General features: G+C 36.3%; 1 protein-coding gene across 14 annotated transcripts in view; it reads right to left on the bottom strand.

Annotated features, from left to right (window-relative positions):
- RALYL (RALY RNA binding protein like) overlaps nucleotides 1–27,007 on the bottom strand; it is an 817,889-nt gene that overhangs the window by 204,392 nt on the left and 586,490 nt on the right. For all 14 annotated transcript variants that reach the window (XM_032421711.1, XM_032421702.1, XM_032421708.1 and 11 more), the window contains 2 exons: nucleotides 19,435–19,482; nucleotides 9,058–9,221 (listed from right to left, as the gene is read on the bottom strand). In XM_032421711.1, coding sequence (XP_032277602.1) covers nucleotides 9,058–9,221; nucleotides 19,435–19,482 — 212 coding nt within the window. The remainder of the gene's footprint in view (nucleotides 1–9,057; nucleotides 9,222–19,434; nucleotides 19,483–27,007) is intronic.

Here is a 27,007-nt window from a genome sequence, read left to right as displayed (position 1 = left end):
CATTTACGGAATATTGGTTTGGCAGTTATGTAGTCACGTAGTAGGTGCTGATGAATTGAACTTATGTCAACGACGTGGGGAAAGACAAGTAAAATTCATTTTCATGGGGCCAGAAGGCTGTGAAAATATTCACGAAGGAATGGGTCCTTGAACTGTGGCTGGAAGGATGATTTGAATTTCAGCAAGCGAAAGAGATCTTCTAAGTAAAGGAAGTAGCAAATCTTAAATTACAGAGCTTGAAAATGAGCATCAACAGCCTGGCTTCTTTCAGACCCAGGAGTGTAGGCCAGAATTTGTCCCCTTGTTTTACTAACTCAACATTCCAGAACTAATTTTCCCTGAGTTGTAGCATTTTTAAAGATGTAGTTCATAGTCAACTATGAAATACGTGAAAAACAAGAAGTAAAATGTGGAAGGCAAAAATAATAGTGGTGACAAATATTCCACAAATATTTTAAGAGTATACACTGTGCAGTGCAAAAGTATCTTGAAGAATGAATCTGTAATCTAAAGTGGAGAGAACAGATGTGCATACAAATGACCGTAACATGAATCCAAGGGCTTAAGTCTTGTAATAGGAAGATGAACAACAGGTTTGGTTTTATGATGATGCCCTTGTAGCACAGAGGGGTCCAAACTTGTTTCATGTGAGTGGTATTGCCTGAACTGGACCTTGAGAACCAGGTAAAATTATTAATAATGTTTATCTATGTATAAGATAGATAACACAGTTGATAACACATTTCTTGAGATAAAGGAAAGGGCTTTCCGGTGGAGGCGTATGAACATGAGTTTAAAAGCATTTAAATAAGAGTACAATTAAGCTAGGGGAAGGGTGGTGGGAAACTGGAAGTACGGGATCAGATATATCTTGAAAAGTCACTGAAAAAGAGTTTCGACTCTTATTAGGTAAATGGTAGCAATTTTGAGTTTTGAGTGAGGAATTGACAGAAGTAATTTGTTTTGAATAATCCTGCAGTTGGGCATGCAACTAATGGGATTAGGGGAGCGCATAGAGCCCAGAAAAGTAGTCAAGAGACCAGGAGAGTAGTCAAGGCTCTGCTTGTCAGCACATGATCTGGGAAAAAGCAGCAGAAGCAGCAGCAGAGGTAAAAAATGTTATTAAGATCCTTTGATAGGATTTAATGCTCACAAACTTTTATAATCCCACAGTGGAAAGATTAGATCCTTTCTGGAACTTTTAGTGGAGCACAAAGAAAATCATAAGTTGTATAGAGGAACTGAGAAAACATCTCAAATGCTCACAAGCTATACTGGTATTAGGAATTTATCAAATATTTTGCTATTTGCCTCTTTTTCTGGTTATATTAATGAGCCACATTAAAACTTAGTGAAAAAAAGCCAAGAAGAGATGCTCACAAATTTATTTATTTATTTATGGTAAATACATTATAATTATTTTGGTTGCGCTACTTTGTATCTAAATATTAGGTTGTGATGTTAGCAAGGATTTATTACTCTGTTTATACTAAGTGCTTGTCAGTGTTCACACTGTAAAGCCATGTGCATCTGAGAAATTCAGTTGTGTTTACCAAGATGAGCTAAATGGGCCTGAATCTCATTCTCCTAAATTAATTACTGAACTAAATACTATCCAAGAATTTGGCTCTTAAAATAAGAAAGCATTGCAGGGTATGCCAAGATCTCCATACTTTTAGGTTTAGGTTTTGGGTTTTTTTTTAAGATTTTATTTATTTATTTGACACAGAGAGAAAGAGAGCACGAGCAGGGGGAGAGGCAGGCAGAGGGAGAGGGAGAAGCAAGCTCCCCACTGAGCAGGGAGCCTGATGCAGGGCTCGATCCCAGGACCCTGGGATCATGACCTGAGCTGAAGGCAGATGCTTAACCGACTGAGCCACCCAGGTGCCCCTTTTGTTTAGGTTTTATATGCATATTACATCCATGTTATGGGTTGATTTATGTCCCCTGCAAAATTTATATGTTCAAGTCCTAGCCCCCGATACCTCAGAATGAGATTGTATTTATGAATGGGGCCTTTGAAGAGGTAATCAAGTTAAAACAAGGTCACTCGATCCAATATTTCCTACTCCAATATGACTAGTGTACTTATAAGAAGGAAATTTGGACACACACACACAGAAGGAAGATGATGTGAAGACACAGGGAAGAGACAGCCATCTGCAAACCAAGGAGAGAGGGGTGATGCAGCACCTTCCCTTATAGCCCCTGAACAAACACACACAACACCATGATCTCCAACTTCCAGACCCCAGAACTGTGAGAAAATAGATTTCTGCTCTTTAAGCCACCAGACTATGGTATTTTATTGTGGCAGCGCTAGCAAACAAATATAGCCATCATATAAATTTCTTAAACTATTATTTTTGATCAGATACCACTTTGCCGAGAATCTTTTCCCTCAGCCCGGGATGAAATTCAAACCCTTCAATATTCTCCACAGTTTGCTGTTGTCCAGTTACTCAACTTTATCTTTTGCTCTGCTTAATTATAATACCCACAGTTTCTTAACTGACATATCTAGCACTAAATTTTTGCTTAGATAATAATAGTAATTAATAATAATAATAACCATTATTATTGCTATTATAGCTTATTATTAAGACTTTTAGAATATGAGACACTGTTCTGAGAGCTTTATGTGTGTTGGCTCATTTAATCCTCACAAAAACTTATGGAGAGGGCAGATTATTTTTATTTCCCAAACCAAGGTACAGCAAACAAAGTTGCCCCAAAACACACAATTCGTAAATGGCGGAGCCACTGTTGGATTCCAGTTAAAGCAATTTCATATCTAATACCCTTGACTACTGTATTCTGTTGTAACAACAACAACAACAACAATAAAACCCCTCCCTGAACATTAACTATGTGACAAGACTTGCCTAAGAACTTTATAAGCATAAGTAATTTAATTCCCACAACCATAGTATTGTTATTTCCATTTTCCAGATAGAAAATGGAGGAATACAGGGATTAAAGGATTTCCCCAAGGCCAAAAGTGAGTATGTTGTCTAACACGGATTCCATCCCAAGGCAATTTTACAGCAAAGCCTCTGCTCTTCTCCGCCTAGGTACTGTGTCTTGGAAAGCAGGAGTCTCTCTGATTCTATTTTTTCAAATCCACTTATCCTTCTAAACTTAACTCAAAATCTTCTATTAAGCTTTCTTTAAACCCTATGGCCAACAGCAATTTCTTTCCTTAAAACCTAAAAGCAGAATATATATTTTGGCCAAGATAATAGATGGATGGGGATGTTTAATGATATTTTGCTGGATATTATCATTGTATCTCTGGTTGATGCTTTGCCTCCATATTTAAATAACATGCTTTCGAGGGAAAAAAAAAAAACAACACAACAATTCCTTAGTTCTCAACAACTATTTATTAAATTTAATTGAACTATCTTTAATTTCCCATTAGGTGCTTGAGGGCTTTTGTGTTAGTCTATGACCTATTCTGTCATCAAAAGTACATTGACAGGACCCCAAAGACATCAAAACTTACAATGATTTTTCTTGTTAGTAAAAAAAATAAATAAAAATTTTAAAAAATGGGGCGCCTGGGTGACGCAGTTGGTTAAGCGGCTAACTCTTGATTTTGGCTCAGGTCATGATCTCAGGGTTATGAGATCGAGCCCCACGTTGGGCTCCATGCTGGGTGTGGAGTCTGCTTAAGATCCTCTCTTGCTCCCTCTCCCTCTGCCCCTTCCCCCTTGCTTGCAGGTGCTCTTTTTCTTTAAAAAAAATAAATAAAATATTTTAAAAAATGATTTTTCTTGTTAAACATTAGAATTTAAGTTAATTATTTTAAAATTGATTTAATGTTTTTTTTCAGAGGGCACTCATTTTTCCACTAAGAAACTACAGCTAAAGTTCATAAGTATTCATGTCTTCTCTTTTGCAAAATGCTTAAATACAACATCACATCTTTATATCTTATGATTCCATGGGACAGCACAAATTGATTACAATAGTTGGGGGATACATTCCAAGACCCCCAGTGGATACTTGAAACAGCAGATAGTACTGAACCCTATTATACCATGTTTTTTCCTATACATACATACATACCTTTGATAAAGCTTAATTTGTAAATTAGGCACAGAAAGAAATAGAACAATTATAACAATATTCTTTAATAAAGTTATGTGAATGTGGTCTTTCTCTTTCAAAATATTTTATTATACTGTGCTCATCCTTCTTGTGATGATGTGAGGTGACAAAATGCCCTGTGAGAGATGAAATGAGAAGAATGACATAGGTGTCATGATGTAACATTAGACTACCATTGACCTTCTGATGATATGCAGAAGGAGGAGCATCTGCTTCTGCACCCTGGTTGCCCATGGGTAACAAATTCTGGAAAGCGAAACCATAGATGAGTGGGGGGTAACTGCATAGTTTTAGTTCAAGTTGATTTGCAAAGGGACAAATACTTAGTGGTAGTTTTTTTTTTTTTTTTGGTAATTTAATTTTTTAAAAGAGCAATCCATTTTCAACACTTATTAGTATTCAACCTTGGCAAATTATAGTGTTAATATATTTTTTCTTTGTATTTTTTTTCCACAGCAGAATTCAGTCATATTAAAATTCTGAAATAAGAAATGATAGATTGTCTAAGCTATAACATTAATTTCCTCTTCTGTACTTGCCAAGTCATTAAATACTAGGAAACAACTATTAATAAAAGAGCAAGAGGTACCTCAGTAAATATTCATTCACTTAAGCCAATATTAACATAGTATATTTTACATTTCACTAGAATTTTTCATTTGTGATTTAAATTTGAAAATTATTGTTATTCCCAGGTACCAGGCTAATTATAAAAGTACTTTTAAATAATGAATACACACATACACACACACGTGTGTGTGTGTATATAATATAATCTGCCTATATGATTTTAGAAAGAATGTGTAATTGTGATTCTCGTTTTGCTTGCTAGTGAATTACATATAAATATTGTTTAGATTTATATTTCATTAAAATAACACTAACTACAGTTAATTGAATGAAGAAAGAAAGAAAGAAAGGAAGGAAGGAAGGAAGGAAGGAAGGAAGGAAGGAAGGAAGGAAGAAAGTGACCATGCTATGGGTTGGAATATGTTCCCCCAAAAGATTTGTTGAAGTACCTGTGAATGTGACCTTATTTGGAAACAGATCTCTGCTGATGTATTCCACACGAAGTCATTTAGGGTAAGCCCTAATCCAGTATGACTGGTGTCCTCTTAAGAAGAGAAGAGACAGACACAAGGACTCAGAGACTTGGCGGGGGGGTGGGGGGGGGGCGGTCACCATAGGACAGTGGAGAAAGAGACTGAAGTGGAACGTCTATAAACCAAGGAATGCCACGGATTGCCAGCACACCAGAAACTAAGAAAAAGGAATGGAACAGATCTGTCCTCTAGAACTTCCAGAAAGAGAGCACAACTCAGCCAACACTCTGGGTTTCAGACTTCTAGCCTCCAAATACCTATTGTTTTAAACCATTCAGTTTATGATAATTTATTACAGCTGCCCTAGGAAACGAATACACATAAAAAGACGAAAAAATAAATGGATGTATGAGGGAAATGTGGACCAAAAGAGAACCTTATCAGTAAAGGATCAAAGTATCAGACAAAGCAGAATTCAAAGCTAAAAATAGTAAATGGAATACTATATAAATGTAAAAGTTACAATTCTCCAAGAGGTTACAGAGAGTCAGTATTGAAAAGGCCACAGACTGAAGAGACTACATTCTGGAACCAGATGCTCTAGAACCTGGCTATAGCAACTGGCTCTGTTATTGAACGGCTCTGTGACTTTAGAGGTATCACTCAACTTTTCTATGCCTCATTTTCCATATCTATAAAATGAGAATAATAATAATACTCCATTTATATGGCAGTTATAGGGAATAAATGAATTTATATATGTAAAATTAATATTGTAAAATGAATTAATATATGTAAATGCATATATGTATTAATGCATAGTTGAAACAACAGCTGTCATAAACACCAAAAAAGTGTTAGCTATTATTCTTTCTCCTATTATTAATATAAAACACTATTTAAAAACCATCTAAGCAACATGGGACATAAAACCAAACCTCAAGAAAAGAAAAATTTTATAAAGTCACTATCATTGTAGAAGATTTTAAGTAATCACTTTCATAATTTGACATAATTTTCCACAAAAGAGCAAGTCGAGAGAGGACTGTATAATACAATCAACAGGGTAAAACACACATTCTGTTCTATGTGAAAAGCAGAAAATATATTCTATTTTCCATTTAGAAAATCTGATTATTATGGAACCCAAAGGAACTCTTAATATCCTCAAAAAAGATTTTTATAATCCTTATTCTCTCTCCATGATCTAAGAAAACTAGAAATCAAAAAATAAAAAGGCCAAAAACAATGTAACCATCTAAATATTAAGATATTTACTTTCAGGGCGCCTGGGTGGCTCAGTTGGTTAAGCGACTGCCTTCGGCTCAGGTCATGATCCTGGAGTCCCGGGATCGAGTCCCGCATCGGGCTCCCTGCTCGGCAGGGAGTCTGCTTCTCCCTCTGACACTCCCCCTCTCATGCTCTCTCTCTATCTCATTCTCTCTCAAATGAATAAATAAAATCTTTAAAAAAAAAAAAAGATATTTACTTTCAAATAACTTCTGGAAACTACTACTCTTCTCTGCAACAGTGGGGTATATGACAGTCAAGTGGCTGGATCCTACTCAGTTGCACTTACCCAAGAATGGCCACCACTCAGTGGTTCTAAACTAGGGGGGTATTATCTCCTTAGGGAAGATTTAGAAATGTCTAACAGTAGATACAGCTGTTACAAAGACTGAGGAATGCTACTGGCATTTAGGGTTTGGGCGTCAAGAATGCTAAAGTTCTACAAAGCCCAGAATACTCTTACACAATGTAGAACTTACATGGTCAAAGAGCCAATAAAGCTCCCATTGATAAACATTGTTTTAATAGTGACCACAGGACAAAGACTCCACAGATGCTGAAGATATTTCTAGTTGAAATGAAGTTAGTATTACCATGGTAAAAAAGTCTTCTATAAAACTAGCAGGCAATTCAATGTTCATTTTTTCACAGCAAGAACCGAATTCAAGAGATTTCTTTGCTTTTGATGATAATCTGAGAGCATACATGACTCTGTTTAGAGACTGCTGCAGAAACTAATTTCCTTTTATTACTAAAACTCAAAAGGGGAATTCATATTTATCCACAGAATAGATAGATAAATGGATAAATAAGTACACAGCGAACTCTAAATCAATTTGTTATTTAGCTGTTATTAGCTAAGTCAAAGTCCAAGCAAACCAAACTTGAGTCATTTACCAGGAGCATCAGTGCTTCTGGTAACTATGTTTTTGCACATTCTCAGGTAAAAACAAAGTATTTCAACAGTGTCCTTTCTTGATATTTCTGATGGTACTAAGGTTAAAGGCAATGTCCTATAGTAGACAGCATGTAGACACGAGTTCTAGTCTTGGCTATGTGACCTTCTCTGTGTTTACTCATCAATTTAAAATTGGGATAATAGGGGTGCCTGGGTGGCTCAGTCGGTTAAGCTTCTTCCTTTGGCTCAGGGTCAGGCTTCCTGCATCAGGCTTCCTGCTCAGCAGGTAGTCTGCTTCTCTACCCCCATCCCCCGCCCATCCCCAAGGCTTGTTCTCTCTCTCTCTAAAATAAATAAATAAAATCTTTAAAAAAAATAAAATTGAGATAATAGTATTTGCCTTACTTGTCTTAAAAGGTTGGGAGGCAGAGTAACTACAAAGTCTCTACAATGGCCTGCCAATCTATTCTGGAACTTGACCTTTCTCTACCTCTCTCACATTATTTCCAGCTACGTTTTCCCTCCCTTACTCTGCTGCAGCCACACTGGTTTCCCTGCTGTTCCCTGACTATTAACCTAAGGTCTCAGCACTGACCATTCTCCTGCCAGAACGCTTTGTCCCCGAGAGCTTCAGGCTCACTCTCTCACTTCCTTGCTTCCATCAAGTCTCTGTTCTAATGCCATTTTCATCAGAGAGAGGTAGCCATATACCATCCTATGAAACTTTCTCTTTCCCTTTATTTATTCTTTGACATAGCAATGATCTACAGTATAACATCTCATATTCTAATTTGTTTGCTTATTGTCTGTGTCTTCTCTGCTACAAAATAATCTCAAGGAATGCAAGAAGATTTTCTATCTTTTCCTTATGAATACTATTCTAATAGCAAATTAGTTTTTCTGAATCCGTCTGTATAAAAATTTAGCAGTGTGTTTTGTCAGAAAGTTTGTATCTTTACTTTTCACTAATTAACGTGAAATTATGTTAATATTATTTTATTTTTATGACATAAAATATACTTTCAGACACATAACCATAATGATTTAGCATAGTACAGGAAGTTACATTTTTAACATCTCTATTATGTCATTTGCCTATCTTAATTGTCCCAGTGCTCAAATATTCAAAGCATGCACTAATTTGGAATACTATTTCCCTGAAAAGATACTATATGCACACTCTTTCGAAGTGAATTTTTTTTTCTTCCCTAAAAGCAACATGTTATATTTCACAACTGTAATATGTTACAAACCAGGTGGGCCTAAAACATGTCCTTGCTCTGATAAAAGTTTTCAAACTGGTCCTGGGTTTTTGTTAGTCACGCTTGTGTTTGTCTCCCTACTGCAATGTAGTATGATGCAAAGCTGAGTCCCTTTCTTAGCCATTTTATATTTCTCTCATACTATGTACCGAACAGACACTCCATAATTATTAATTTATTGAATATAGGCATTAGTGCAATGATAAGTAGTCCCTCTCTTCTTCTTTTTTTTTTTTTTTTTAAGATTTATTTATTTATTTATCTGACAGAGAGAGACACAGCGAGAGAGGGAACACAAGCAGGGGGAGTGGGAGAGGGAGAAGCAGACTCCCTGCTGGGCAAGGAGCCCGATGCGGGGCTCGATCCCAGGACCCTGGGATCATGACCTGAGCAGAAGGCGCCCCTAGCTCCTCCCTTAAGCAGAAATAAAATAAGGAAGATTACTTACATTTAGAGCCTGATGAAGATGACCCACTGCCGGTAGATCTCGATCCCCCTTTCATGGAAAAGACTCCTTTTCCCCTGCGCGTCGTAGTGACGGCCACTCGGGGACGCTTCAGCGGAATCACCGTGCGGGGAGGTGGAGGCACACGCCCGTGGTAGTCGAATAACCTTCAAAAACACAAGCGTGGCTGAGATTGGTTTATGCCTCCGTGTTCTGTCAAATGTGTGAAATGATTAAGAAAACGGCCTTGTAAAAGATGTCGATAAATGTTTTTGTTCTTGTTCTCACACAGATGTTTATCAGAAACAGGATTCTAATACAGACTATGCGTTCTGGACATTAGAATCTAACTCTCCAATATGAACTCGTCTTTAAGGTATGAAAGTACAGGGAACTCTGCGCCCAGGCTACACTGCCATTTGTTGAAGTCAGGCTGAGCTTTTTTCCCAAGTATATTTCTCTGCTCAGTCTCACAGATTTGTCCTTCTTAGGATAGAAATCTTCCTCTTATACATCAACACTTATTAGCGCACTAGTTTGAAAAGAGGAAAAGATCATGCAGAATCAGGAGCAAGGCAAAGCAAATTATTGTTCCATCATGAAAAAGCTCATAAGGAAAATCATCTTGAAGTAAGTCTAGATTAAAGAGAACAGCTGTGAGAGACAAATCCACATGGTGCCGTACCTGTCTCTAGGGACTTTTTAAGTAACAAGACTCCTCTGACTGTAGAAAAAGGGAGACTGGGTTTGAGTAAAATGGCATCAGCAAGAGGATAAAATTTTGTTGACTAGAGTACCAGTGGAAATACGTATCACGATGTCTTTTTACTATTCTGACCATTTGCTAGACATGTAAATTGAGACTAGTAATATTTATATAGTAAGCTATTGAAAATTTCTCTAACCAAAAAAAGTACCAATAAAAATTCTAGAAGCTTTTACTAAAAAGTGAAAAATGATAATCCCCACAATCAATGCATTCCCCCTAAACAGTGAAAGGAATAAAAGTATGAGAATATTTACTCATTTATATAAATATGTAAGTCATAGATTCAGAAGCTTCATATTGTTCATACTGCATATTCATAAACAACACATTTTTGCAGACTTAGCACATTTGAGAAGCATGAAAAGTCAGAGAAAAAATTTGAGGACATATTTACTCACTTACTTTTTTTTTAAAAACTATTTACCAGTGAACCAGATGTGTTATTATGTTACCCACTATAAAGAGAATAGTGTTATTGACTTAGAATGATCATTGATACTACTTTATTGTGACATCATTATATGGATTACATTCTCATAATTGTTTTAAAACAGTCAATAAGAATAATCTAATATGAAAGTCAGAAGTGAATTTCTATAATAGGAAAAAAACAGTTTCTAAAATAGGTCATTTTATAAAATTACATCAAATTATTTACACATACAGATGAATCCCCTTTTAGAAAACAATATATGAAATATAATAAAGGCAGGTTTCCACATATTCATTCAGAAACATTCAAAACTATGATACTATGGGGGTAAAAAAGTAGCATATAAACCACGCTTAAAGCAGAACTTAGTACTGGGGCTGTCTCCCACATTAGAGAGCTAAAGTGTTCAAAAACTATTTGGAAACATGCTGGGGAGAAACTAAGAGATGTTTGGAAAGGAAAAGAAATGAAATGAGACAGAGTTCAAGAGAGGTGCCATCCTCTGTGAATAAGCAAAGTCCATTAGAGCTGAAGAACTGCTGGCAAAGAACAGGGCATGGATGTCAACACATTATAGTTTACTTCAAAGAGTATAGACAGGATGAAGCTGAAAAGGGTTATGAATATCATCCATACCACTAGGGGCTGGAAACTCAAAAGGGTCAACTAAACCTGCCCCTCATTTCAATCACAAAATAAGGACTCCTTTACTTATTTATAAGTTGAATTCACACAGCACCTTAAGCTAGTGAACCAAAATACGAAGGCACTTTTTATGAGCTCTAACACCCAAAGCTATCGAGGGGAAAAAAAATATGGCAACTGACTCATCTCTTCCAGGGTAGATGCTGCCACTTCAGATGAAAGGCAAGTTCTTTTGGAGGGACCATTGAAAGTGCAATCTATCTGGTTCATTAATTAAGCTAATCTATAAGTTGGGTTGAGAACATTTCTAAAGCACAACTAAAATATACAGCGATAGAGGAATGCTATAATGAAAATGCAGGCCAAGTAAAGCCACCATACTCACTGCGACTTCAGTGACAATGTAGTTCAAGAATATTTTACAGGAAAGTGAAATATTTCTCACTATTTCTTATTGCTTCCCCCAGCCAATGATTACAAAGCCTCCAGTGTCCGGCAGGCCTCAGCTTATGTTGAGAAAACAGAGCTGGATTTGCTCATTGTATTTGTGACATGCTTTTGATACGCGACATACATTTTAGTCACGTACTCAGTATGTGTCGTGCGTGTCCTTTGCTGTCAATTCCTATAGAGCGTAGCCCTTGTTCTCTGAATATTTTGGTGAGTTGCTTCAAAGGGCAATGACTTCTTTCTCATCAAGGAATCAGGTAAGGTTTTACCAATTCTTTCTGCCACTCTGATGGGAAGATGTGCAATATCAGAACTTATATTTTAAAAAGGGATATGTCATTTATATATATAAAAAAAAAACTAAAGAAGGGTATGGATACTTCACACGACAGCATAATTTTGAATTTTACAAAATTTAATGCAGTTGAGGAGTTTCTTAATTTTCATTGGCTACACTTGAGTTTACCAGAAATTAAAGGAAGGAAGACTGGGTATTGTCCTAATGCACAAAAACATAACAAGGTAAGAATGGGAAGTGGGGCAGATTTTCTGGGATTCAAGATAGGATGTAGGTTCTTCTAAATACAGAGGGAAGTAGGTGAGAGGTAACCCATGAAGGGAGACACAACCATTGGCTTTCTCATCAGAATTCTGTTTATAGAAAATCTAAGAAATTTTACCTTTATAAGGTATTAGATCGGCAAATTTGTTGGGACAAAGGAAATCGTCCATTTAGGGTTATAGACTGACAACAAAGATTGCAATACAATAGGATTAAATGGAATACAGATCTCAAAGGTCAGTTAAAAGCTTAAAATTTCTTCCTTCTCATTTTTTTTGGTTCCTTCCACTCTTAGAATTATATTCCCTCTCCTTTTTCTTTAGTGGTTCTTCAATTTCCCTAATATGTGTAGAATATTGTTTTCCCTCTAATATTTATTGGTCAAATACATAATGATTTATAATGAAGCCAAACACACAATTTTTCCTTCCTCAATGTCTATTTTAAAATAAGAACCCTAAAAGGCCTACTCTCAAGCAAGAAATAAAATAAATGTAACCAAATTTTACTAAAAACAACCCAATAAAGAAATCTGAGGATTTAGTTTGCTTTATTTAATAAACATTTCTACTTTTCAAGTGCTCATTTCTTGTTTGGAACTCTGTTTGCTTTAATAATAGCTGAGCTATGTAATTTTATTACCTAGCAAAAGGCAAAATCTGGTAAAAAATATTTATATACCTGATAAAAATAAACATAGCTTGTCTCTAAGAAGAATATGGATATTGGCTATTAAAAATTAGCTGTGTTTTGGACAAAGGCAATTTGGTGGCATATTGACATATAAAATGAATATAATTTTGAGTGCTTGTTTTTATTAAAATCTTGTTAGCTTTAAGCTTAATAATAATAAGGCAACATTTTTGAAAAAATACATGAAAAAACATAACTCCCAATCTCATACTCTAAAACAACTACTATATGGGGTACATGGGTGGCTCAATCAGTTAAGCGTCCCTGACTCTTGATTTTGGCTCAGTGTTGTGAGATCGAGCCCTGTGTCAAGCTCCACATTGGGTGTGGAGCCTGCCTAAGATTCCTTCTCTCCCTCCCCCTCTCAATAAGTAAATAAATAAAATAAAAATAAAAAACTACTATCATTTTCTAATCTTTTTTCCACAAGTATCCATATCTTCCACATAGTTAAGAACATAATATATGCACAGTCATGTATTCTCTCTAATTCTCCTTGGTTTATATTAAAAACATTTCTCAAGCCTGCTAAATGGTCTTCCTAATATTTATTTTGATTGCTGTGGTGCATTTTCTCAAGCAGATATACCATATTCTAATAATCATTACCTGATTGACTTTGGCTTAATGCCTATTGTTCACTGTCAACTTATGTGATTATAAAATTAAAAAAAATTTTAATGTATTATTTGAATAATATTCTGTTATCAAACACTGAATTTTAATTTTAGATAAATTATTTAGATAGATTTCAAGAATTGGTAATTACCTGTTTGGTTTTTTTTCTAAATTTCCCTCATGAAAAAGAGTTCTTCATTTTCCTTGCTTATGAATCAAAGGTTATAGTCACCATGTGCTTAATGTTAACAAAAACATGTGGTCTGGGCCAGGGGCTAAACAACTAGGCTGGCTACAGCCAACCTTGAGAACAAGTTCAGAGCCATGTCCTCACTGGCACTTTGTAGCATATGTGAAGATCAGTAACCAGAAGATCAGAGATCTTCCTCTGTGTCTTGATTCAAACTTGAACCCTTATCTTCAGCATGCTTAACTTCTGACAGATATATAGTTTATAAAATCAAATTAAGGTGCCTATTCATTTTTTTTTTAATTTTTTTTTAATTGTTAGGTTAATCCCCATACATTACATCATTAGTTTTAGATATAGTGTTCCATGATTCATTGTTTGTGCATAACACCCAGTGCTCCATGCAGAACGTGCCCTCCTCAATACCCATCACCAGGCTAACCCATCCTCCCACCCCCCTCCCCTCTAGAACCCTCAGTTTGTTTTTCAGAGTCCATCGTCTCTCATGGTTCTTCTCCCCCTCCGATTTCCCCCCCTTCATCCTAAAGGTGCCTATTCATTTTTAAGAAGGGATGTATTTAAAATCCACATCAATGATTCTTTTAATATATTTTTTAAAGATTTTATTTATTTATTTAACAGAGAGAGAGACAGTGAGAGAGGGAACACAAGCAGGGGGGAGTGGGAGAGGGAGAAGCAGGCTTCCCGCTGAGCAGGAGTCTGATGTGGGGCTCGATCCCAGGACCCTGGGATCATGACCTAAGCCAAAGGCAGATGCTTAATGACTGAACCACCCAGGAGCCCCCACAGGAATGATTCTTATAGCCTACTCATTATATCTGTTTTCTATACTGCTTGAATTACTCAAAATTCATAAAATCTGTCTGTTATTTCCACCCTGACTTCAAGTAAGCTTTTGGTTTCAACTGAATTAGAAAATTTCAAAGGCACACTTAACTGGAGACCAGTAAATGAATAATTTCTATTGTTTTTTGTTATTAAAATTTTCTAAGATTTTCAGTGAAGTTGTCTTCTTGGATCTTGTGCAGATATTTCTTGAACATGCTTTTAAAGGCAAGCTGATCGAAATCTTGAATGATCTTTTCTGCAATTTTTTGACCTTAATGTCATCTTTACCTTTTGCACAACTTTGCTGTCTGCTGTATTTTGTATACAGCTTTGGGTAATGAAAAAGTTCATACATTCAAATAGCTGTTTTGAGGTTATAAATCAGTAAAATGATTCTCTTATTTATTAATGCTTATAATTCTGTAATGTGGGTATTGTTAGGTCATTTTGCCCATGAAGAAAAAAAAAAGGATGAAGTGACTTTCCCAAGTCACTTAACCAGTCAGCACATGCACAGCTAGGCCTGAAATTCATGTCTTCTGCCTCTAAATCTATACCCTTTGTCAAGTGTACCATACTGTTATTTCCAAATGTTTTAAGTGGAATACTATTCTATTAGATGGTAATTTAAACCTGCATAACGAAACATACATTGCCTCTTGCTAATATGTTTTTCCAGGATTCATGAATAAATGCTGTACTCTGTAATCAATGAGGTAACTGCAGCTTGATGTGGAGATTTTTTCATTAACTACAACTCTAGTAGTTTCTCTTCTGTTAAGTTACACAAGGTCAAAATTGTGCCAGAGTTGAACAATGCCCATTTTGCATCATTTAATATGCATATGTGTTTTCTATATGGTAAAGCACTTCTGGCATTTCTTTTTCTCTATTAACACAAGTTTACTTATCCTGGGGGTTATCATCTGCTCAGTGTTATTCCTGATACTGTTGAAAAAAGATTGGATTAACACTGCCAATATCTCAGAAATTGAAAACATTCCCTGGGGGGATTCAATATAATTTTAGGTATATATCTCCTTTTACTTTACTTGGAAGAATATAAATATTTATGTTTAATTTTAATAACATGTAATGTCCTTCATTTAGAGTCAGACTTGACCTTTTAGAAGAAAATGCCATTTAATGCTGTAAATTACTGAGCAGTGCTTTGTGTAATATGAAAAAAAAAAAGCTTAGAATAACCATTCAAGTCTATTATTTAGTGATACTCTTCATGATCCCTGAAACCATGAACAGACACTAACTTAGTCTTTAGGAAATTTACTGCTGGACCAGCATATCAAAACAATGACAATATGATGGCACTTTGTGTAAAGCGGTTTTCTAAGCTGAAACTATCTACGGGTTGAAATCCCCAATCACATTAGAATTCTTAAACCAGGCAGAAATCAGATAGCCATAGCGTATGGATATATGGCAGTCTCTAAGCTATTATGCTCTGGGAGCAGAAGGGAAAACGATAAAAATAGAATAATCAAGAGGCATCACAATGGACTATTTTGGAACAACTGACCAACCAGTTGATTTCTCAGTCATAGGGACAATGCTACATGAATATCAGCATAAGAATTGCATTCACCATCATTGTTAATGGTTACTGTTAGCTGTTATTAGTAGCAAACATTGGTTATGCAGTAAAAATATACCAGGATATACCAGGCACAATGCTGATCATTATTCATATGTTACTTCATTTAATCCTTAGAACAATCTTATGAGGCAGGAATTAATTTCTTGCTCACTTCATGGAGGAGACAACACGTTTTGTGGTATTAAATAACTTGCCCAAGTTTGCACCACTAGTAAAAAGAGAAAAAAAATTAACCACAATTTCAAGCAGAGTGTTAGCACTTTGTAAGCTCTTTATATCGTCCAGCCTGTCCATTCTGTTTTCCTTTCATGACAATCTATTTTCATAGGGAACTCCGGACTCTATCCACTAGTGGCGGATGCTTACATCTTTCTTAGCCAAGTGCAAAAAAAATGGAAAATAAACTAATAAGAGCACAGATTCTTCAGACAGCCTGTTAGCAACACAACCATACTGATCTTTTGCACCCTTATAAGCCAAACAGATTTTATATAAGATAAATGATTTGCGGAATTGTTCAGTTAGCTTTTTTGTGTAGTGAAGAATCATCTGAAAACTTCAAGCTCTATAACTCTTTGGCTGATTAAGGCTCTTAATCTTTGGTAGGTAGGACAGATTTATCTATCATCTATCTATCTATCTATCTATCTATCTATCTATCTATCTATCTATCATCTATCTACCTAATGATTTTATTGGGCTATAATTTATATAGAAACTCCATTTTAGGGAGAAATTCTTTAAATGTAGAAGGAAATCACAAGATAGAAAACACTTAAGAGACTACAATGCCAAAAACAGTTTCATATTGACAGACTAAACGTATGCTAAGTGAAAACTTTATTCATAGCAATTAGGACAGGGTCTGTATCCTGAAAAAAAAAATGTCTTTAGGCTGCACCTGGGTGGCTCAGTTGGTTAAGCATCTGTCTTTGGCTCAGGTCACGATCCCACGGTCCTGGGATCGAGCTGCATTGGCCTCCTGCTCAGCAGGGAGTCTGCTTCTCCCTCTGTCCTTCACCCCACTCATGCTCTTCCTCTCTCAAAGAAATGAATAAATAAAATCTTTAAAAAAAGTCTTTAGAATTGTCTAAAACTAAAATTTTCAAATAGTATGCAGACTATTTAAATGGTGTCTTTTCTTAATAGTAAATGGGATTGTTTTATGCTGCCAGATCTTCAGATCATTTTTAGGATAAGTTATTACAAACTATTTAATATTTACAACAAAATACTGTATCTTGTATAAATTATTAAAATGATTTGAGAAAATTATCTTTTAAAATTCATATTTGATCATAAAGGTGTACCTAGTGGAATAACTTGCTTAACTGAGTAGTTGAGCATAGTGGTGATGAAGGTATGGTTGTGGTCTGATTTCCCTTTAGGTAAGGCTGTCTCCTTTGATTTAACTCCATAGACTAATATTGCTCCCCTCCCATTTTGCACATTCACACAGTTGGCTTTTGAATCTAAATAAATAGTTTATATTTGTAGTTTGGTCATGAATTTACTGTATGACCTTGGGGAAACCAATGTCTCTCTAAATCCAAGAAGATGAATTAAGAACACGAATTGAGTATCCACTATATTTGAGACTTAATGATATTGCCTGAAGACACAATAATACTCAAACCTGAGCATCTTTCCTGCCTTCATGGAGGACGAGAAGCAGACATGAATCAAATACTGTCATCACAAAGAAAGACAGCAGTAAAAAGCAGAAGTGCTGTGAAGGATAATGCTGGGTGCTGAGAGAGGGGAACAGAGGAACCTAATTTAGTCTGAGAGTGGTGTTCATGCTGAGGGCTGAGGGATGAAGGCAAGTTAACTAGATGGCAGAGGGAGGAATGACGAGAAGGAGCAGCATGGAAGAAGGTGCTGAGGGAGGAGGGTACATGGTGTTCTTGTGGAGCTGAGAAAGGAGCTGTGTGGCTGGAGCAAACGGAACCAGGACCTTCCAAGGGATCATGAAGTTTCTTCCCTATTAAAAATGTCCATTACGAACTAGTTTTCCAAGTTTGCATTTTTTATACCTTGGGATTTTTTTGTTGTTGTTGTTTGACTAGAACTTACAATTAGAAAGCTTAAAAGATATTTACCTCATTTTTATGTGTGTGGTCTAATGATCTATGTACAGTTGGCCCTTGATTTGCATATCTCAGAATTTCAACCCATGTTTAGTTAAATAACACGTCTTCCCACAGCACAAATCAAATTTCAGTTGCCACATAGTAACTGTGAGTAATTTCACAAAGTCCAAACTTGGCTGCTAGTTTTTCAGTCCACAAAGCACTGTGCAAGTAACAGAGGCGCATCATGATCAGTGCTCGGTCACGTCACTTTGTTCAAAGTGTCTCTGGTTGCCATGCATCTGGGGGGTACCGGATGGTAACTCTGTAGTTGTATTGTCTCCTTGTTGCCCGTGATAAACCCACGTGGCCCTTGACAAAAGTGGGTAATCAAAAGAGGAAACTGGTCAACAAAGATGAAAGTGCAGCAAAGAAGAGAAGAGGGATAACACTGGAAGGGAAAAAAATTAAATGGGATGGAACTGTGGGAGAAATAGCTGACCGGGGACTATTGACACTCTTCTGCTGGAGAGACTCTAGATGCCGAACCAGAGGAACTTAGGAAAAGCAACAGATTGACATAAATGAGGAAAACAGTTGTGAAGGGATAAAAAGGGATAACGATGCCCCAGAAGAAGTGACCCTGGCAAAAGAACCACACTGAAGAACTCTCAGAGATAGTTCACAATGCTGATAAACTGTTGAAGCTGGTCCAGCTTTCAAAAGGAGTAGGACACCTCACTGAGGCCCAAGAAGGATGCTAGCACTGTAGAGTAAGTTGTACAAGAAGGCAAGACCTGCTTGAACTACTTTTGGACAAGTCTTTTTACAAAGAACTCAAACACATGAATTCTCAATATTTTTACTGTCTTAAATTATAGTGTACTTAAAACGATTTTACTGTATTTCTCTATTATTTATAACCAACAGCAAGAGAATTTTTAATGTGTTTATGAGCATTTTTAGAGGGGACAGAAGATTGTTTTTTTCCACTGATTATTAACATCACTTTGTATGATTTCCTTTATGATCCAACACTACTATGCAAAGTAAGAACTGTCTGTAATTTTTACTGAATCTAACCAATCTAACCAACTAACATTGCAATGTATCATATTGAAAACAGATATATTTTAGAAGGTTGGAGTCATTTTCCGAGTTTACAAAACTTTCAGTCTTGAAGAATCTTAAGTCATCAACAGACCTGGAAAACAATATTGGTTCATTAAATTTTGGGGATGTTATTCAAATATTCCATAACCGAACTTTTGGCTTAAGAACCTCTGAAGTCCTAAAAGTCCAAGATGTACTATGCTTCAGTAAGCACAATGAAAATAAGAAAATCTGCCTATATTATACTTTTGGGGAGTTAGTAAAGAATTTTCTTTATTTTAAACATCAATCGAGAATACCTAGGAATGAAATATACAAAGCAGTTAAAAGAATTTAAATCAAAGGAAAACAAGAATGAAAAATTTACATACCGATTGTAGAAATCTTCTCTGTAGTAATCATAGTCAAAGACATAACCACTAAGGAGGGAAACAAAAAATTAGTTGACATTTGTTAAACCACACTAATTTTGGTATTAAGTTATGAGGTTAAAACAAGTAACTTATGTTACTTTTTAGATTTTTTTTCAATGTAATTATGTATCCAAAGAGTTTTACAAAGTAATGTCAATTGGATATAGTGCCACGTCAAACTATCATATGTCTGACAATGGGAAGACTGATAATGGTTTGTATGGTTTGGAATGGAAGATGAGAGGAGGTAACAAAATAAACATTTTTAATACTTGTAATTACATGTGAATGAAAGCCATTTTTTTCCAGACAGGGTATAATATAGTTATCCTTTCTTCCTAAGGTATGTACAGTGAGACTACACAATGAACAAAAGGTATGGAAAAGAAAGGTTTAATGACCCATTCGCTATTAAGAATGCTAAAGACAAATGTGGTTTCTTTAGAAATTCAGCATTCTTTTTCATTTTAAAAACTTATAATTTAATACACAGAGAAAAAAAAATCCACCTTGGCTGAATCTTAGCAACAATAATTTAATATTTTAGGGTACTTAAATAGCAATTAATAAGCACATTTCAGTGAAAAGATTAAGCTTCTTAAAGGTATATATAATAAAACTGCTCCCATCTACTTATATAATTGTTGGAATTTACAAAGCCCTTTATATGCATTATTTCCTTTAATTTTAGTATGCAAAGCAACTCTGTTGGATACTGCAACTAGAAGAAACTAAGGTGCAAAGGACCTAAGTGACTTGCTCAAATTTTTATTACTAGTAAGTGACAGAGCTGAAACTGGAGAAAAAAAATCTTCTGAATCCATGTCTGGGGCATTTTTCCATGGTACTGTGCAACCCTCGCCAGCCAGCAAGAAATTTACTCATGATGAATGATGTATCTACACTACAGGGGAATAATTATTTTTAATGTCTATTCACTAATTTTTTATCAGTATGAAACATACATAACAAAATTTACCATTCTAACCATTTTAAGTATACAACTCAGTGGCATTAAGTACATTCACAATGTTGTTTAAAGATTGCCAATATCCATTTCCAGCATTTTTCATTATCCCACACAGAAGTTCCATACCTATTAAACAATAACTCCCCATTCCCCGCTGCCCCCAGCCCTTGGTACTCTCCATCCTACCTCCTGAATTTGCCTCTTCTAGATACCTCATATAACAGGAATCATATAATATTTGTCCTTCTTAGCCTGGCTTATTTCAGTTAGCATAACATTTTCAAGGTTTATCCATACTGTACCACACATGAGAATTTCATTCCTTTTTATGACTGAAAAATATAATGCTGTATATATGTACATATCGCTTTTTATTTATTCCTCTATTGATATGCATTTGAGTTGTTTGCACCTCTTAGCCTCTGTGAACAGTGGTAGTCCGAACATCGGTGTGCAAGTATTTGTTAGAGTCCCTGCTTTCATCTCTTTGGGGTATCTACCTAGAAGTGGAATTGCTGGATCATAAAGTACTTTTACGTTTAACTTTTTGAGGAACCACCATATGACAGGCAAGTAATTTTATATTCCCCAATTGATCAATTTAACAGGCCTTTAGTTTGTAACTATTCTTATGTCAGGAGAATTGAAAGAACATATTATTTAATCTTAACAACAACCCATAAGACGTAGAGTATTGTTCCAATTTTATAGGACGCTGAGGCCTAGAGATATTAAATATCCTACACAACACAGGTTAAGTACAGTGTAGTCATTCATGTGCTCATTTATCAGAATTTTTTTTTTTTTTTTAAAGATTTTATTTATTTATTTGACAGAGAGAGACAGCAAGAGATGGAACACAAGCAGGGGGAGTGGGAGAGGGAGAAGCAGACCTCCCGCTGAGCAGGGAGCCCGATGCGGGGCTCCATCCCAAGACCCTGGGATCATGACCTGAGCTGAAGGCAGACGCTTAACGACTGAGCCACCCAGGTGCCCCCAGAATTTGATTAAGGACATGTGTGTCAGGAACTGTATTTGCCACTTAGGTTTAGAAGCAGAATAGATATCTCACTTTGATTAAGCGCCAATTAGCAAACACAGATGACCTAATCAAATTGATCCATTTCCCTGCTATTGCCACTAGCTCACCCCACATATTACAAACTCCCCAGCATTTTGTTTCAGTAGAGTTGAGTTCAACCTCTGTCCTCTATTTAGATAGTCTTGAATACGGTCTTTTCCTTACCTATTTAATCTGTATGTTGCATTTTTTTTCTTTGACAGTGGTGGAGACAGATAAAAAACTAATAAGAAAAACATTTTAAACAGGAAATACTTAGAAGTAAATGAATGGGACAGAGAGACCAAAGGGAAGAACTATTAAAAGAGATTAATCAAAGCTGACCTCTCTGAGGAGGTAACATACAACTGGAGGCTTGAAGGATGAGAAAGGTCCTATCAAGAGCCTGGGAGAAAAGGACCTGAGGCAACAGAAAGCACAAAGGCACAAGTCAGGAAAAATCCTGATGGATTCAGTGAAGCAGGAAGGTTGGTCCAGGGCTACTGCGTCCTAGGCAACAGCATCGTAGGCAACATTCCAGAAAAGATGGAGAGGGTTAGACAGGTTCAGGACACGTTTTGGAGGCAGACTCAACTGAATTTATCACCGAGTCAGTTGAAGAAACTGGGCAGACTGTGTTATCCTTTCTCAACCGGGGGAAGATTGGGAGGAAGAGGTTCTAGAGGACAATGTTGAGTTCGGTTTTGGATAAGATAGCATTTGGATGCTTGTGAGGCAATCAAGAAACACTTTCACAGGTGACCGAATGCTGCCTTACTGAGGGCAGCCCCAAAGAGAGGGCTTGCTGGGGAAGTAAGTCCAGGAGTTGTGAGCATGCTGATGGCAATAAAGCCATTAAAAAGGTGAGCTCTTTCTCAGGAGTGAGTGTAGAGAGAGGGAGTAGGCTAGTCCTAGGAATTCTAGAATTGTAGAGGTCAAGGGAAGAGGAGAAGATAACAAAATAGGTCAGATGTGGGTAGGAGACAGAGCTCTGAGTCTGGACCCTGGTTTGCCACTTGGTATGGTATTTGTATTAGTTTGCTAGAGCTGCCATAATAGAATACCACACACTAGGAAGCTTAAAGAACAAAAATTTATTTTCTCACAATTTTGGAGGCTAGGAGTTCAAGGTCAAGGTGTCAACAGGTCTGGTTTCTTCTGAGGTCACTTTCTTTACTCTTGCTGTCTCCTCACATGGTTGTCCCTCTGTCTGTGATGTCTGAGTCCCAATCTCCTCTTCTGATAAGAACACTTGTCATATTGGATTAGAGCCCACTCATATGGCCTCATTTTAACTTTATCTCCTCTTTAAAGACTCTCTCTCCCAATATAGTCACATTCTGAGGAACTGGGATTAGGGCTTCAACAGGTGAATTTTGGAGGAACACAGTTAGCTTATAACAACAGTGAACAATCTATTTAATCTTTGCAAAATGCATCTGCAAAATGGAATAGCATAGTTTCTAGCACACTGTAATAAGTCAGTGAATTTTTAAATCATTTTTCATAGAGCTGATATTTAAACACAGGTTTATCTAAATCGAAAGTTGGTGATTTTTCTGATTGTGTCATGTTTCATCAGACATTTGTTAATTTAAATAAGTTTAATAATCTTAATGCTTTAGCACATATAACTTTATTTTTCCTCAGATGTTTAAGAGAGCATTTCAAAGGTTTATGAACATGATGATGAGAATATCTAATTAAAGATGCATAAATTCATCTTGATTTTATATATGTCCTCTCGCTCTTTTTAAACTCCCCGAGTGCCAAATGTGACACATGGACCAATTAATAAATATGTTACTAATGTGGCTGACACTGATGATTCCATGTTATTTCACACCTTTAGGAAATACTTCAATAATTTAATAGCCTTCTGGAAATTTAAAAATGCATGAGAAAAGAGAAATCATTTTTGTTTTTCTTAGTAGCTGCTTAAATTATCTTGTCCAATCTGCTTATTTTTGGTTCAATCCTGACTGCTACAACATATTTGCAAGAACAAGTTGTAGCTGAGCCTCCTGAACTACGTGATCTCCAAGTCCCACTGTCTGCCATCAGGAACTCAATTTTACCTGTCACAGTTCAAAATGAAATGAAATGCACAAACAAGCCTGTCTCGGTGATCATGACAAGCCTGTTTTTGTCTTAATGGTTTGGGCTTTTAGCAGAAATGCCATGGCCGTAGTTGGCTCAGGTCATAAGCTGTAAAATCACCCTGGATTTCCAAGGAAGAAAAAGAGATTCAAAGAAATGAAAAGAGAGAACCACAGGGCAAGTATGATTTGTGACAAGTATGCTTTCCCAGTGTTCCTGCCGCCAGCTTTCTTTTTTTTTTCCCCTTCCCCAGATTTTGTCTCTCTTAAAAATCCCTTCTTTCTCTTTCTGTGTGAGACTCTGAAATTACCTGTCAAAAAATGGCATTTCCAGAAACCATATTCAGGTTTTTAAGGCGTTTTATGTATTCTAGGATTTTATTGGAAGAGTTTCAAGTTAAAAACAAAATAACCTTTCCTTTCCTCATAAACTGTTCTGTTCATGGGTTAATTTACTTTTTCTTTTTTTTGAGGGGGGGCTTTTAAGGGAGGAACCTTTGCAACTTTCATCGTAGCAGCTTTGTATGACAGTCTGGTTCTTAGGCTACTGAAACAAAATGGTCATAAGTCAGATGTTTTAGGCATTTTCCAAGAAGAAACTAAGTCTAGGAACTGTCAAGGCTTCTGTTGTTTGGAGGCATGCTCCGTGGCAAGGGGCAGATACTCAACTTTTTAGAAAAGTGAAACAACAGTTTTAAATATTTCACACAAATAGTTTATATATTTTTTTAAAATCTGGTATACTTTCATTCTACTTTTTTTTAAAAAAGATTTTATTTATTTATTTGACAGAGAGAGACACAGCGAGAGAGGGAACACAAGCAGGGGGAGTGGGAGAGGGAGACGCAGACTCCCCACAGAGCAGGGAGCCCAATGCGGGGCTCGATCTCAGGACCCTGGGATGATGACCTGAGCCGAAGGCAGACGCTTAACGACTGAGCCACCCAGGTGCCCCTCATTCTACTTTTCAATGTACCTTTATTCTAACTGCTCAGGTTCCCTCAAAATTTAATGGGAAATGGGAATTAATAAAGTAATTGTTTAGAGTTGCACACTCATAGTCTTTATTTTATTACTGAAGATTAAATGACACCAAGTAACTTCCCTGGAATTTAATTTAAGCTTTTTCATTTACAGAAGGAGAAATCACAACTCATTAGGTTTTGCAATATGTGAGATCAAATTTATCTAATCCCTTTGAATTCATAAAACCAGCTTCATATGAATAGACTAATACACACAAGTATTTCTTTTTATTTTCCATCGCAGAATTTCATTAAAATATAATCTGAAGAAAATGAATAAACTTCCCAGCGCAAGGAGGGAGCATTTTAATGGTTTCATTACAGACATCCTGCCAATAGTAACTCCTACTGAAGCCTTCTCAGTGACTATATCTGGCTTCCCAAATTAAACTTGATAATCAATTACTGAGTATTTTAAGTCTGGCACAATACTGGGAGTTGTGGATAATAATATCAGCAGAACATGGCTTCTAACCTCAAGGAATGTCAATCTAAGTGTAAGGGATTAGATAAATATACATATGACTATAATTTAAGCAGAATTTGACAAATGCCAAAACAGATATAAAAACTGCTACGAGAGCTTATAGGCAGAAGAATTAGGATGTGGTTGGTGGGACAAAGTCTCAAACGAGGGTTTGTGAAAGAGATGGCATTTGAATCGGTCTTTGTAAAGGTTAGGAATTTGACAAGTGAATGTTCAAAAGGAGGCCCTTCCAGAAGACCAAGATTTGGTGGTAGAAAAATGTGGAATAAATTTGTAGAACAGTTTTTTATGAAGATTAGTCTCTGTCAATAGCATAACTTTTCTTCAGAGTACCTGTGGAAGTCATGATTGCAGAAGTCATAAGGTAGGCTAGCGGAATGAACTTCTAGAGCATACTTCTCCAAGGCTATTAGTAGAAGTATCCTCAGAAGTACCTATAGGATCCTATTTCTAACTTGTCATAAAATCTGGTGTAGGTTTCCAAATGTCAGAGTATATATAGTTGAACAGATTTATAAACTTTGTCAAGATAATGTGTGGACAAAAATCTGTCTATTTTCTTTTAGGGAATACATATAAAACTTTAATTTTACCTTGGAGTGTGTGTGTGTGTATGTTTGTATAGTGGATAGACATACACACATACATTAGAAATTCAAAAAGAGTGAAAAAAGCTACTTAGTCTAAGTTGCATTGACAAAATGGTTTACTACCAAGGACTTCAGAATTGAAGGAGGAGGTGGGTGGGAACCTAAAGAATTATGAAACATTTGTAGAGTTCCTGGTTAATTGTGGATCAGGACCTGGGAGCTCAGGAAGGGGCAGTGACTAAGACATTCAAAAGGGTAAAATGATCCACCCAGCTCAGTTACTAGTTCTGGTCTCTTACCTACTGTGAATCAAGCTTACCGTTTCACACACTTAAAGGATGATTACTTTAATTAAGGTAGGTGTAGATAGTGAATTCTGGGAACAAGAGAGAAAAAGGAGGGGGAAAATTATTTTCCTGTCTTCTGGCTGAGTTAACACAGGGATTGTGACTTTGGAAGTATCTTCCTGAATGGGGTATGCTTGTTACTCTTCTCTATGCTGTGTTCTGTTAAGAAAGATGTTTAAACATGGGATTCCACAATTGTGTTTAGTTTTCACTTCTGTCTTTTGCTCTGGAATAAATGAAAAAAATGATTCTCTTCAATTCATGATTACTTGATAAAGCTACAATGAAAATGGAAATTTATTTTTTGCAAACCACATGATCTATCTGGTAAGAGAACTATAAATGTGAAAGCAGGAGAACCAAGAATCTAGCTATTTTGAAGATCTGGCCTACACATAAAGAGTCTTGTCTGGACCAGTGAAATGGACTCCAAACTGGTATTCCTGGTCCCAAATATATCCACATCTCTTATCCATGATACATGCTGCTAGTGACTTGAAAGCATTCTTTTTACAAAAGACAACATCAAACTCTTCAGTTACTCCCCATGGCCTACAAGGTGATGTTCAGACTCTTCAACTTTCAGTGCTCTGTGAAATGGGGCTCCTTCTTCAAATATTCTTTAATAATTCATTCAACTACTCTCTCATCCATTCAGCATTTCCTTGCACCCTACTCTGGCAGAGAAACTCTCCTTGCTGTCACAGGGAGACTTTCTTGGATCTCTACACAGTCTTCTGTATTAGCCCAAATGGTTGCTCAACAGTTTCCCATTATAGGGTTTTGCTCAAGCCCTCTATCTATCAACATGTTGTATCTTCTTTCAGTTGAATATTATCCATTCTTAAAGACTAACTCAAGCCCCACATCTTCCCCAATTATAAAGCCTGTGGGGTTAGACTAAATTCCATGTATTCTGTTATTCTTTTTGCATTTACATTTAATTCTTGCTT

Source organism: Phoca vitulina, unplaced genomic scaffold (assembly GCF_004348235.1).
Source record: "Phoca vitulina isolate PV1807 unplaced genomic scaffold, GSC_HSeal_1.0 scaffold25, whole genome shotgun sequence".
In the NCBI taxonomy this organism is placed as follows: domain Eukaryota; kingdom Metazoa; phylum Chordata; class Mammalia; order Carnivora; family Phocidae; genus Phoca; species Phoca vitulina.
This window is presented reverse-complemented; position numbering and strand designations above follow the sequence as displayed.